Below are 14,262 nucleotides of genomic sequence, written 5' to 3' on the forward strand. Positions count from 1 at the left end.
GAGGCAGGCAGAGAGAGAGGAGGAAGCAGGCTCCCTGCTGAGCAGAGAGCCCGATGCAGGGCTCGATCCCAGGACCCTAAGATCATGACCTGAGCCAAAGGCAGCGGCTTAACCACTGAGCCACCCAGGTGCCCCGATAACACGTATTCTTGCACCTAAAAGTCAATCCTCAAATGCTTAAGGGACAGACAGATAGCCACAAATGAATGAAGAAGCACTTTTGACAAAACATATCTGAAAAATTACAACATCCACAGTGGATAACCTTCAGCTCCACTTTAAAAATTTCAACACAGGGGGGTGCCCAGGTGGCTCAGTGGGTAAAGCCTCTGCCTTCAGCTCAGGTCATGATCCCAGTGTCCTGGTATCGAGTCCCGCATTGGGCACTCTGCTCAGCGGGGAGCCTGCTTCCTCCTCTCTCTCTCTGTCTGCCTCTCTGCCTCCTTGTGATCTCTGTCTATCAAATAAATAAATAAAATCTTTAAAAAAAAATTTCAACACAGGGCTACCAGATATTTTATTTTATTTTTTGTGAGAACACATGAACCATGTTACCTAAAATTCTCTACATCAAAATATTAGCAAATAAATCATTTTTTGAAAAAATCTTGCAGGATATGCCAAGTACCTCTTAGAGCTGAATTTAGCCTTTTGATTTTCACTATGCAATCTCCGATTATTGGTTCCTTTATATTCTTGCTCACAATGAGATTTTCTTTGGTTATTTAAAAATGTAGTGCATACTGACATGAACTATTATGTTTAATTTTTTTTTACAAGTTGCCAAAAACCTATAAGTTAGAGCAACAAAGAAGTTTATAAATTCTTATGCATTCCTTGCATTTAAACACCAGTCAGCAGTTTCCTTTGGTCAGTGCTTTAATAAGTAAAAGACTGGTTAGCCCAAAAGATCTGAGGGTGTCTGCTGGAACCCTCAACTTCCATTCTTAAATTACTGTGCTGCTAGCAATGTTCTATTTTACGAAATGGCTCCCTGCTTCCTATGCCGAGATGAGTGCAAGGTTGCCATAAATGCACAATAAATTTCAGGTGCTTTTAGAGCTGTATCTCTTTTTACCATTCTTTCCATGATAAAATCTTCCAATAAAGATAGAACCAAACCACAGTCTCTTAGAGATTTTGCCTCAGTAGAAGATGGGTTTTATTGCCTCAAAGAACACTTTCCCTCCCATATTTGTTTTTAAGAAGTGCTAGGACAAATTTTACATTTACATTTCAGATTTAATTTTATATTGCTATATCTGCAGATCTATGTTTTTACTGAATCAATAATGTTCTTTACAGTACCATAGCATCATTGTCCATTTTCTCTTAGAACTTGTTTCTGTTTGTAATAAAAACATAACTTCTGTGATTGTTTAATGCCCATTGACCCTAACAAGCTATAAATTTCTTTTTTTAATTTATTTATTCGATAGAGAGAGATCACAAATAGGCAGGGAGGCAGGCAGAGAGAGAGGAGGAAGCAGGCTCCCCGCTGAGCAGAGAGCCCGATGCAGGGCTTGATCCCAGGACCCTGAGATCAAGACCTGAGCCGAAGGCTGAGGCTTAACCCACTGAGCCACCCAGGTGCCCCCAAGCTATAAATTTCATAAGGACAGGTATAACACCTAAGACAGAGTAAGAACACCATATTTGTTAAATGGACACATGCATAAATGAAAGAATGTATTAATTACAAAATAATTGATCATAAATGTTATCTTAAGTTATTTCTTATGAATCCAAACTATGTCTAGCTCTATAATTTATATGTGATAATTATATTAGATTTATTTCAAATGAAGCATTTAATACATGTAGCAACTAGACACTTTCATGGGGCCCATTTCACACTTCCTGTTAGATAATAGCTAAACTGGGTACTGTCTCCCTCTTTGCATTTTCTTTTGAAGATCTCCCACCAAAAGCCTTCAATTTGATAGGACTATAAGAAGTCCATTAATGAGAATCACAGAAATAGAAGAGTGATCTTATCTTGAAATCTAATTACCAACATTTTAATCACAGAATAGTAAATAACAGATAAAAATGATCCATTCTCCAGGATACCTTGTAATCTTTCCACATTGGAAATCTAGGAACATCATTTCCTTTTTTAAAATTTTCAGTGGTTCAGTAGTATAGCTCTTTCAGAGCTATAGAATAAAATACCCACTCCTAAATATGTCATGAAATCCACTTCTTCAATCTATCACAGGCCTCCTCTCTGATTTTACCTCTTCTACTTACAGCTCAACGGCAGTACACACTAGTTATACCTCCCATTGTCTGGAGAGCCCCATTTTCACACTTCCTCCAATTTTCTGGCTGAACTTCCCCTAATTCAGATAAACTTCTGCTCTCTCTTCCCTATATTTGCACACTTTTTCTTAAGTACCACAGATAAATACAGGATCCCTCTTCTCTGGTGCCATAACACATGCAAATATTCTAAAACAATATTTGGTGTCTCATGTTCTAATGTTTTTCCATACTTCTTTCCTTCCTAGATGACGATATGAATGCCCTGGGGGCAAGGACCATGTCAGAATCATGTGTTTTTGTTGTTGTTGTTTGTTTGCTTGCTTGCTTTTTCTTTACTATATGACACTCATAGATACCACGTAGCACAGGTGTAGATTCCAGGCATATAATGATAGACAATGCCACATGTGTCCTATCCTTGAGTTTTCACTGCAACAAAAACAACAAAAAACCACACACACACATTGGATATATAGAGAATAGAGGGTATAAAAGTAAGATACAAATAACTTAAAAACCACAGATATATCCTTAGTAATTCTCTGTGGTACATGTTTTCTGATGCAAATACTGTAAATATAATATGTTTAATCCTTATTACACCCCAGTTGTGTAGATGTGATTCTTTCACTTATAGATAATGATGTTGAGTCTTAAAGAGGCTCAGTAACTTCAACCAAGACACCAGCAACACTCAGGTGAAATGAGAATTTGTCCATAAGTCATCTAACTAAAAGTCCACACATTCTATATAACATGCAAAGAAAACGCCTTTCACATGAGAGCCAGCAAATGCAAGGCAGTCATCTTTGGAATTTAGTATTTACACATTTCACCTCCGTGCTTGTACTTTTTTTTTTCTAATAAGAGTGATTCATTGATTTTACTCAGTCCTTCTAACCAAAGGATAACAATCTGGCATAGTCAGTCTGGTTAACTAACCCATAATAGAGTTTGAACCCATGACCTTGGACTAATCAGAATAAGAAATCAACTAAATGAATGAAATGATCTTGCACATAAAACCTATGAGAACCAACTCTGTTTTCATAAAAATTGTCCATTCATGCATTGGCTGGGCACCATTTGGTCAGCATTTACAATATTAATGAGGATGGCTCACACTGTTGCTTATAAACCATCAAATTCCCCCTGGAAGCTTCCTAGATTCTAGCACGCAGGGTCTATTGAGGATGTCTGTGGAGCAGGCATAGCTTACTGAGACTCTCATCTGTTTTCAGTGACAAGAAATCTAGACATTAACAATATGCCAGGGATATACAACTTATACAAGTATAATTTGACTTTTTTTGGTTTAATTCAGGTTCTGAAAATTATTAGATCTTGATTTAGCCTTGCAAAATCATTTCACCAACATTAAAATTATGCTGCTTATGCAATGAAAAAATAGAATGCATTTTAATGGAAGGTTTGACCTGCAGAAAGATGAATAATTTGCATCAATTTTTGTGCATTATGTTCAACTAATGAAGACAAATGTATTCATTCATTTCAGTAAAGCTGAAGAACTGAAGGCCGGCTATTTTATGCATCTATAATGATGAATATTACAGTACTTATTATGTGATGAATTGGGAATTCTAGAAATGGATGGTGAGCAAAACAGGGAAAAAACATGCTTCTCATACTGATTTCTATTTTTATAAACACTGGCATCTGCCTTAAACAAACAACATGCCTCCCCTAGTACCAATTCTATATCTCTCACTTCATCAAAGAACAAGAAATAAAGAAGCAGTGAGATCTCATGGATTTAACATTAGAAGAGGGAAGTGAAGAAAGAAATTTCACATTGTTCACATGTCAAGGTAGTCTACTTCTACCGTAAAGAGTCAATGATACAACCTATTGCAACATTTTTTACTTAAGGCTAATTATGTATAAGAGCATTATAAGGAGATTAATGTTACTGAGAATCAGTCATAGGACTACTGCTATTTTGTATTCATTAACATAAAATGTTACCGAACAGTTTTTATTTATTTATTTATTTATTTTTAAAGATTTTATTTATTTATTTGACAGAAAGAGATCACAAGTAGGCAGAGAAGCAGGCAGAGAGAGAGAGAGGAGGAAGCAGGCTCCCTGCTGAGCAGAGAGGCCAATGCGGGACTCGATCCCAGGATCCCGAGATCATGACCTGAGCTGAAGGCAGCGGCTTAACCCACTGAGCCACCCAGGTGCCCCCAGTTACCGAACAGTTTTTAAAGGTAACTTGAAAATCCTATTATGAAATAAGAATATATCCTAACATTTATAATTAAATAATTAAATACAACAGAAATAAAATATATATAATAATTCTGTGTGTGATAAAATTAACTTTAGGGGTGCCTGGGTGGCTCAATCATTAAGCATCTGATTCTAGTTTTTAGCCTAGGTCATGATCTCATAGGTTGTGGGATCAAGTCCTGCATTGGGCTCCCTGCTCAGCAGGGAGTTTGCCGAAAGATTCTCTCCTTCTGCCCCTCTCTACTCTCTCTCTCAAAAATAAATAAATAAATATTTTAAAAAATTATCTTTAAGTCTAACCTTAGTATCAAAAATCACTATAAATATATCCACGTTACATTACTCTCTATTTCGTTTTTATACTTCTGCTTTATATTTTTCATGTATTACATATGTCAGCAGGTTGTATAATTGTGATATGACTAAGTTAATTTGCATTTCATCTACAGAAATAATAATTCACTGGCTGCATGAAAATTACTATTGATTTAACCCAACAAGTAAAATGGGAACGAATGATATTATAGAAAATTTTTAGCATCAACAGTATGCATAGAAAATGAACACAATCCCTCCATCCCCCGTCATCTGATACATATTTCATATTTATTAAAGTGATGAGGACTAGCGAATGAAGCACGCCACTAGCTTGTTGTTAAAAATAGAAATAGTTTTAATGACACCCTTCAGTCACTTTACAATATTTCTACCAAATTGAACATAGCAAAGCAAAATAACCCCAACTGGCCATAATGGATTTTTTCTAGACTGTTGCTTTCCTACCAGCTCATGGACCGCTGAGTCTGCCTAGTCCTCGAAGTAAAATGTGCACTCACCATTCGAAAGAGAGAAGCCAAGAAGGCTTTTAGTCTGGGCAGTAAGAAGGGAGGTAATGCAATAGAAAATGCCATTAAGCAGAAATGCTCCCTTTTCGGATAAATAGATTATTACCTATGGTGAATTAAAAGGCAAGAGACTGCAACTGCTCACACATTTTAAATATTCCCTAGTGAAAACTGCAGTGATTTGCTTTGATGCTTTACCTCATCTAGAATCTTTTTTTCTTTTTTTCAAATTCTTTTAAGGAAATAGGAAGTTCCGTTAAGAGTAAGAACACCTACAGCTTCAAAAATCTACCATACAGTACATATCACGTTGAAATAACACTGCTGCAGTCAGGAAAACGGAAAGGGATAGAATGTCACCCCAAGCTTAATTAAGCCAGCTTATGCTTATTTAGCATTTACCTTCACATCATTGTTGATTGCTCCACTAAAGTTATTTTTGTGTAAACAGAGCTTCCTTAATTAAATAGCTTATATTGGAGTCATTCAGCGATTTCACAACACACTTTGGGCAGTTCTCATCATACTCAGAATGATGAATGGTGATGGCAGGCCCCTAGAGGAATCACGCTGGAGGAGGCCTCGCAGGCTAACAAGAAACTGCATGGGCTTTTGGGGGGTTAAGGAAAATATACACAATTTTTGAAATATTTCTGATTTCCCACTCCAAAAAAGACAAAGTATTTTCCATTTTAACCTTCTCCACTTAACCTCATGTGCCTCCATGACAATATCTGGCGATCTGAACAACAATAAAAGCAAAAGGATTTCTTCTCCTTAATCACATTTACAGTATTAGTAAAGATGAAATTTTCACTATGGACTATGGCTCCTGCAGAATACAAACTCAAAATCCTGGGGAATTTCTGGCACTAATCTGAATTCACAGAACTTGAGCCCATGGTCCTCTACTGTGAATATATTTATCTCATCAACTCTTACTGCAAAAGAACAAGAGCCTCAAATAATATTTTTTTCACACCTGAATGAATTGCTTTTTGTTTGTGATTAAACAAAATTTTGAAACTAAATAAATATGTTGTATTACAAATAATCTTCAATATGCTTGAACAGCAACAACACAAAAGGCAAATGTTAATTAACTCATTGAAAAATATAGATTATGATATTGGTTGAAAGTTTATGGCAAGTCAGATTCTTATTCAAGTACTAGAATTACATGTCCTTGTGTTTACTAATGACTAAATAAATTTAAATAATTCACAAAGCCATATTTCTAGTAGAGGTAATGATAGAGCAAATCATAAATTACTGCCTGGAATCTTTTCCTTAGAAGTCAAGTATTTAAGGAAGTGAAGTATGAGATGCCTCTTTTTAGATTATACTTCTTTAATGAAGTTATATAAGAGAGTTAAGACTCACTCATAACGGACTGAGTCTCAAAATAATTTTGATTTTATACCATGTTATGAATGAATAAAATATAATTTGTTAAAGAACTTAATGTTATCATGTCAAAGTGAAGACAAGTTCTCTGAATAAGAAAAACAAGATATATATTGCAATACTTCCAGGTGATTGATTTGAATATTATTCCTTTACATTACTGTTTTAAATTTATCTCATTCAGAGTTAGGCTAAAAATAAAATATATGCTACATGCATTAAATAACCTTTAGTCATAATGAGAGGTTAATAAATTTAAATTAATATTTGGCAGTGAAAATAAAGAAGAACATGCTAAAATAGTCTTGGTCTATCATTTTTCAGATTTTTAAAATTTGTATTCCTATGTACTGATAATTTTACATTCAAATTCCAAGAATATCCTTACAAAAGTTAGAAATTTATCATGTGCTATTGCCTAATTTTAAAAAATTACTTTGATGAAAACACTAATATGCTACTATACCCCATTAATCTATACACTACAAAAAATGATTCCACTTAGATATATAATACAACATACCTCATGCATTGCCCTTGCCAATATCAATGGATATTTTCCACAATAACTCAGGTTTCTTCAAAAGGACAAAAGTTGATCTGATCAGCTAAGTTGAACAGATAACAGAAAAAAAATCTACATCCTGAGGTTTATAGTTTAATTTTTTTTTATCTCATCTATAAGATAAGCTTAAAATTAGAGGAAATAGAAATTCTAGGTGCTATGCCTGGTATTTTCCTCAATTTAAAAAGGTACATTAAAATATAACTTAAATATCTATCAATATTTTGAATTGTTTTATATTTTATTAATAAGCCTCTATCTTTTAGTAAAGAGTGTCAGGGGTACGGTGGGACTGAAAACTTCTTTTTGTATGTTTGTTTTGTGTATCTATAAGTCTGTTTCTGTTTTGTTTTCTTTTTCATTTTGATTTTTAGATTCCATATGTAAGTGAAATCACACAGTATTTGTTTTCCTCTGTCTGACTTACTTCACTTAGCATAATACCCTCTAGGGAATTGCAAGATTGTTGCAAATGATGATACTTTCTAATAGCACATTATCAGTCTATAGTCTAAAATATAAATTTGCTTATACTCCAATGCATAAATGAGTATACTTGAAAAAATGGCAAATAGTGACTCATCACAAATTCCAATAAATGGTACATGAACTCACGAAGTTTTTGTGTTCATTATGCAATTCTTACTGAGGGAAAGAATCATACCAGACCTAACCATGGCGAATACCACAGTTGGAGCACTCCATTAACAAAAAACTTTGCTCCTCAAGTAATAATTAAGAATACTCAATCATTAATAAATATTTATCATATATTAGAGTTAATTATAAAACTTCCGAATTAATACATACATTGGAATAACAACAATGCTTTGTTTGGGAGGGTTTTCCCTGGTTCAGGCAATAAAGGTGTTCATTTTGTATGCAGAATTTAAAAACAACAATAACATCCAATATTACACACACTAGCAAGGCAAACATGTCAAAAATAAAAATATCCCACCTCAAAAATATCTTCTGTACATCCAAATTCTAAATTATTACTGTTGAGTTTTAATAACACAGCTTTTATTAAGCTTTGAATTAACATACATTTAATTTCATAATCTTTCATAAACATTGTATTCCACTTGGAAACTAATTCGGAAAATGTCCTTTATATAGTTTACCCCCACCCTCACCTCCCGCAACAGGTGATCTCAGCTACACTTGCATAACTGGGGAATAAGAATCCAAGCTTTTGTGGATTTTTTTGTTTGCTTGTTTTCACTTCTACAGTGAATACGGAATCATTATTTGGGTCTACAATATATATATATAGAAATATGTTGGGCCTCCTGGGTGGTTCAGATGGTTACGCATCTGCCTTTGCTCAGGTCATGATCTCCAGGTCCTGGGATTGAGCCCCAGGTTGGGCTCCCAGCTCTCTGGAGAATCTACTTCTCCCTCTCTCTCTGCTTGTGCTCTCTCTGTCTCTCTCTCAGATGAATAAATAAAATCTTAAAAATTATATATATAGCAATATGCAGTTTAATAGGAGCTAGTGTCTCAAAGCTCTCTCAAAACCAGTCCAAACTACTTTGATCTATTTGATAAATTTGAGAAAACTTTACCAGATATAGTAAAATTTAGTGTAGAAATTTTTTAATGAAGTCATTATGGTCGAAAAGTTTGGGATTTCCCAGACATTTGAAAGTTGCTAGAAATGATCTCAAAGAAACAAAGACATTTATAGTATTGTAATGTCTGGAATTGCTCATGAAATTAGATTTCCATAAATCTATGCCTAACTTTCTAACCATTGTATATATGTTCATTTGAAAGAATTTTTTCACAATTAAAACTAACTAAATTTATGAGTAAAGCCAAATTGACAAGTAAATAAGGCTATGCTATTTATTAAATATAAATACATGAAGATCAGTTGTGATCAATCAATTAAAAATTTGCAGAAGTCAAGGCTCAGAAAAATTATAATGTTGTTATTTCTTACTGTGATGGGCCAGTGAATAGCTGTTTTCCCCTTCATTTCAAAAAACACATTGATGTAATTAAAACATGTTAATGTGTTGTTTTTTTTTTTTTTCCTTTTGTATAGTTTCCTGTTCCTGTTATAACAAATCATCTCAGGACACCTAGATGGCTCAGTTGGTTAAGCATCTGCCTTGAGCTCAGGTTATGATCCTGGGGTTCTGGGACTGAGCCCCACACTGACTCCCTGCTCAGCAGGGAGCCTGCTGCTCCCTCTCTCTCTGCCCCCACCCTATTCCTGTGAGTGTGTGCACTCTCTCTCTAATAAAGAAATAAAATCTTAAAAAAAAAAAATCACCACAAATGTAGTGGCTTCAAAAAATACAAATGAATTATCTGATAGTTTTAAGGGTCAGAAGGTCTAAAAGTGATATGTCTGCAAGGCTGCAATCCTTCTTCAACCTCTAGAAAATAATTTGTTTCCTTGTATTCTAAACTAACTCCAAGATGTCATCTGCTTTCCTTGGCTTGTGGCCCTTTCCTCCATGTTCAGTTCAGCAGGTAGCATTTTCAAATCTCTCAGTCTCTTTCTCCTCTCAACTCCCCGATACCATGGTCTGAATGTTTGTGACCATCCAAATTCCTATACTGAAACCTAATCTTCAACATAATGGTATTTGGAGGTGGGGCCCAATTAGTCAATAGATGGTGCCCTCATGAATGAGATTAGCGCTTTTATAAAAGGGACTCCGGAGAGATCCCTGACCATTCCGCCATGTGAGGACACAGTGAGAAGATGGTTGTCTATTAAACAAGAAGCAAGTCTTACTACAGGGAGTCAGCTGGCACTCAGATCATGGGCTTCCAGTTTACAGAACTGTGAAAAATAAATTTCTGCTGTTTATGTGCCACCCCATCTCTGGTATTTTGTTACAGGTGCCCAAATGGATTAAGATATTCTTCCTTTCACTTCTTTCATCATCATGCTTCCTTAACTGTGACTTCCTTAATTTGTTCTCCTTCTTATAAGGACCCACCTAGTTAAACCAGGGTAGTCTCCCCAACTCGAGATCCTTACCTTAATCACATTTGCAAAGTACCTTTTGTCATAAAAGGTAACATATTCACATGTTTTGAGGGTTAGGTTGTAGACATTTTGGGGAGCCATTATTATGCCCACCACATGTACATATGAACTGTAATGTTATATATGAATACATTTGTCACAAATATGTATATACGTAGACATATATTCATATACATTATACACATATATGAACTTCAGTACATCAGAGTTTTCATTGTCTCTTCTGGCAATTGTTATCCTTTATCTTTTTACTTCTTTTTTTATACTTTATTTCATTTCATGTTTATTATTGAAAATAACTTTGCCATATGAAAGAAAAAGGTTGTTAAAAATAATTAATCCTGGTGTCAAATATTCTAGATATGTAACTGGTAAACAGTCTGCTATTTCTCTTAAATAAAACAAACATCTTCTCTAATATAAAACAGTAAAACAAATATCCACAGAAATCAATGAACCATTTGTGGCCCATTCTTTTCATTAATTTTCTAATATTATACTCAATTCTACACTATATTAACTTTCAAATACTATACTCATAAGCCACAAATCTGAAAAATAAAATGCAAAAGCTTTTATTCCTAAAATATTTTTTAAATGTAGAATGGAGAGGGTCTTTTACATTGATGTGAGCTTTTTCTACACTGATACGCAAACATGTCTGCTGATGATTTTGGTAGAAATAAATTTTTCTTTTGTTACTTACCTGTTTAGATGCCGATGTCCAAATTGCTTCATGGTTTTGTACCGTAACAGAACATAACAAGATAGATTTGTTAAAAACAGAATTCCGAATGGCACATGGAGCCACTGTTTTCCCTTTTCACAGTGACTAAGATTAATGAACAAAGAACCAGGGACTGACATAAAACCTACCCATGGGGGTGCCAACACCATAACCTTTGGAGTCGATGAGGCCGCCAATCTGTGTCAGGTTACAGTTCCGCTGGGTAACAAACTCAATGGTTGTGGACTCCATTAGGAAAGCATAATCAGAGGTGAGGACTCTCTGGATTCCTTCTTCATTACTTTTGACGAGTACTGACTGCCTCCTGCTACTCATAAAGGCCCACATTTTGTCATACGTAGATATTTTTGATTTCTAGGGAAAAAGAAAATGGGTAAGAAAGATATTTCTTAGTTTCCATGTGATCCTACAATATTTAGATGGAATTCACTGTATTTCATTTACTCAAACTACCCTAATTGTTTTACTAATAATAGTAATATCTACACAATTCCTCATCTCACACATCCAGGTTTAACATCCAGGTGAATTATTTAACAAACATATCAAAAATAACTTATGTTAAAAATGCATAGCTGGTGGGGCGCCTGGGTGGCTCAGCAGGTTAAAGCCTCTGCCTTCGGCCCAGGTCATGATCCCGGGACCCTGGGATCGAGCGCCGCATCAGGCTCTCTGCTCAGTGCAGAGCCTGCTTCTCTCTCTCTCTCTCACACTCTCTTTCTCTCTCTCTGCTACTTGTGTTCTCTGTCAAATAAATAAATAAAATCTTTTAAAAAAAATGCATAGCTGGTAAATCATAGAAGGCAATAAAAAAGAGAATATCAATATTAATAGGAAGAATTTTGTGCTTGTATTTCACATGCGTATCTCAGATGTATAATTTTATTTTTCACCATAATTATAACATCAAATTCGGAAGACACTGACACTGGACACCAGCTGATACTGCAAAACCTTGAGGGTTTTTTTGTTTTTTTGTTTTTCCCTGCATGGTGACTATAAGACCAATGTCACATTATCCTCCAAATATACACAAAGGTATAGGTTGAACAAATAAAAACAATTTGTTCAAATAAAAATTGCCACTGGGACACAATCTGGACACCACAGAACCTCTTTTAGCCTGACTCAAGACAACAGGAAATCTATCATTCAGATCTACTGACTAAAGATTCCTGGACCAATAAAATTGAATAGATCTTATGTCCACCTGAAAATCCTCGATAAGGCTGCACTAGGATTTCATTAGTGAAGGAAAGAAATTGTTTTTGTTCAGAAGGCACTGGTAAAACATAACCATGGAAAAGGTAACATTGCTTATGAAAAGCTCATCTGTAAACCCTAACCTTAGTTAAATTCTTACATAAATACAAAAAAAAAAAAAAACCTGAAGCTATAAACACAAGGACGATATTCACTATATTCCTTGCACTGGCATAAAATGTTAAAACTGTTTTCAAATAAATAGATATGCAATCTTTCTACACCTTAAGCATGTATTTAGTCTTACATGTGCTAGGTCATAAATGGGATATTACCACTTCTTCCACCAGAAGGCCGGTGCACAATAATACTTTGAAAAATTCAGACACTGTTCCAATGACGATCGAAGAAAAACCTTACATGTACTGGGAGGAAAAACCTAAATGTACAATGACTGCCTTCTAAAAACAAGTATAGCATTAGGGCTAAGAGAGGGTAGAAATGCAAACCTTTGTTCTCCAGTGAAACACTAAAGCATACCAAAAGCCAACAGCTTGAAGTTTAAAAGATAAAGATAGCAGCTAGAACATCTAGAATAAGATTGATAGGATTACAAATTTGAGAAACTATGGTGGCATGTCAATTATTTTAAAGTAAAATAATCATATGTTGGAAATAAGAAAAATGAAAGGAATATTTAAGGTTATGATGAAATCCTTATTGGAATAGTTAAAACTGATAGATTTTGCACAGATGCATTTGACTTTCCAAATCAGTAACATAATGAGGATAGCCAGAATAAATTCCCTCCTTTCAAAGGTACAGAACTTATCTCCTAAGGATTTGCATTAAGAGAGGCCTAAATACAAAATAAAATCAAAATTAAAGCTCACCTGCAGATTGAGATTTGACATAAAAAATTAAATTGCACATAGTTTTTGATTTAGTGATAATAGATACACAATCCCATAAATAATAATTCTAAAAATGTATGTCATGAAAACTGCATACTCATCAGTTGATAATAAAAATGTAACTATTTAACAGAGAGTGATAGTGTGGTATCATAACTTGGGCATACTTTCCAATAACAAAACCAAGCAGAGAGAAAAGAAAGCGTACAAAAAGTGTACAGAAAGTTATTTTTGCTTGTATTGACCATAAATTGCCGAAATTCTCTCTTTTGCTTCAGTTATAAGAGTATTAACAATCGATGTTTTATTGCTTTAGTTACATGATTTCCAATTTCTGATAACACATTCTATTCATTGATAAAATTTAATTTAAATAAAACTTGAACATTAGTATTTTTGTCTCAAAGAGGGAGGGAACAGAATATTTACAATGACACTAATCTTTTAAATATGTCTATATACTTGTAAAATAATACATAATTATGTCTTTCTCTTATAATATTTTGTTATATTATATATTAGAATTTCATAATATTATGTATTATAAAAAATTATATTAGAAGTAGCATTTTCTGATTTAAAGACTATATATCATAGGAAATTTTAAAGAACAGAATTACATTTTTAACAGTATAACATATCCATTATTAATGTTGTTATGTAAACAGATTAAACTTTTTAACAACTGAAAACCAAGAAATTAAAAACCAATCCCAAGCTATCCTTTGCAGATATATATAGCTTAATTTTAAATTAATGTGAATGTAGAATTATTTTACATTAGAAGTATCTTATCTATGACTTTAATTGAAATAAGGATTTTACAAAATGCATTTGCATATAAAATTCTTTGAGTGCTTTGCTGCACTGATATTTTATTTCTATGAGTACTTCCTAGAATTACTATTGATAGTAATTTTGAAATTAATCATTTTGAATAATCCATTGCTACACAAGTATCTTCTACTGAGTTACTTCAGACTTTCAGAAATCTGTTGTCTATGATTTTTTTTTAAGATTTTATTTATTTATCTGATAGACAG

The 14,262-nt window shown here is 34.0% G+C and overlaps 1 protein-coding gene across 4 annotated transcripts in view; it reads right to left on the reverse strand.

The window, feature by feature from the left end:
- GRIK2 (glutamate ionotropic receptor kainate type subunit 2) overlaps window positions 1-14,262 on the reverse strand; it is a 641,671-nt gene that overhangs the window by 19,139 nt on the left and 608,270 nt on the right. For all 4 annotated transcript variants that reach the window (XM_044244958.1, XM_044244987.1, XM_044244968.1 and 1 more), the window contains exon 14: window positions 11,231-11,456. In XM_044244958.1, coding sequence (XP_044100893.1) covers window positions 11,231-11,456 — 226 coding nt within the window. The remainder of the gene's footprint in view (window positions 1-11,230; window positions 11,457-14,262) is intronic.

The sequence above is a fragment of the Neovison vison genome, chromosome 1 (genome assembly GCF_020171115.1).
Source record: "Neovison vison isolate M4711 chromosome 1, ASM_NN_V1, whole genome shotgun sequence".
NCBI classification, from domain to species: domain Eukaryota; kingdom Metazoa; phylum Chordata; class Mammalia; order Carnivora; family Mustelidae; genus Neogale; species Neogale vison.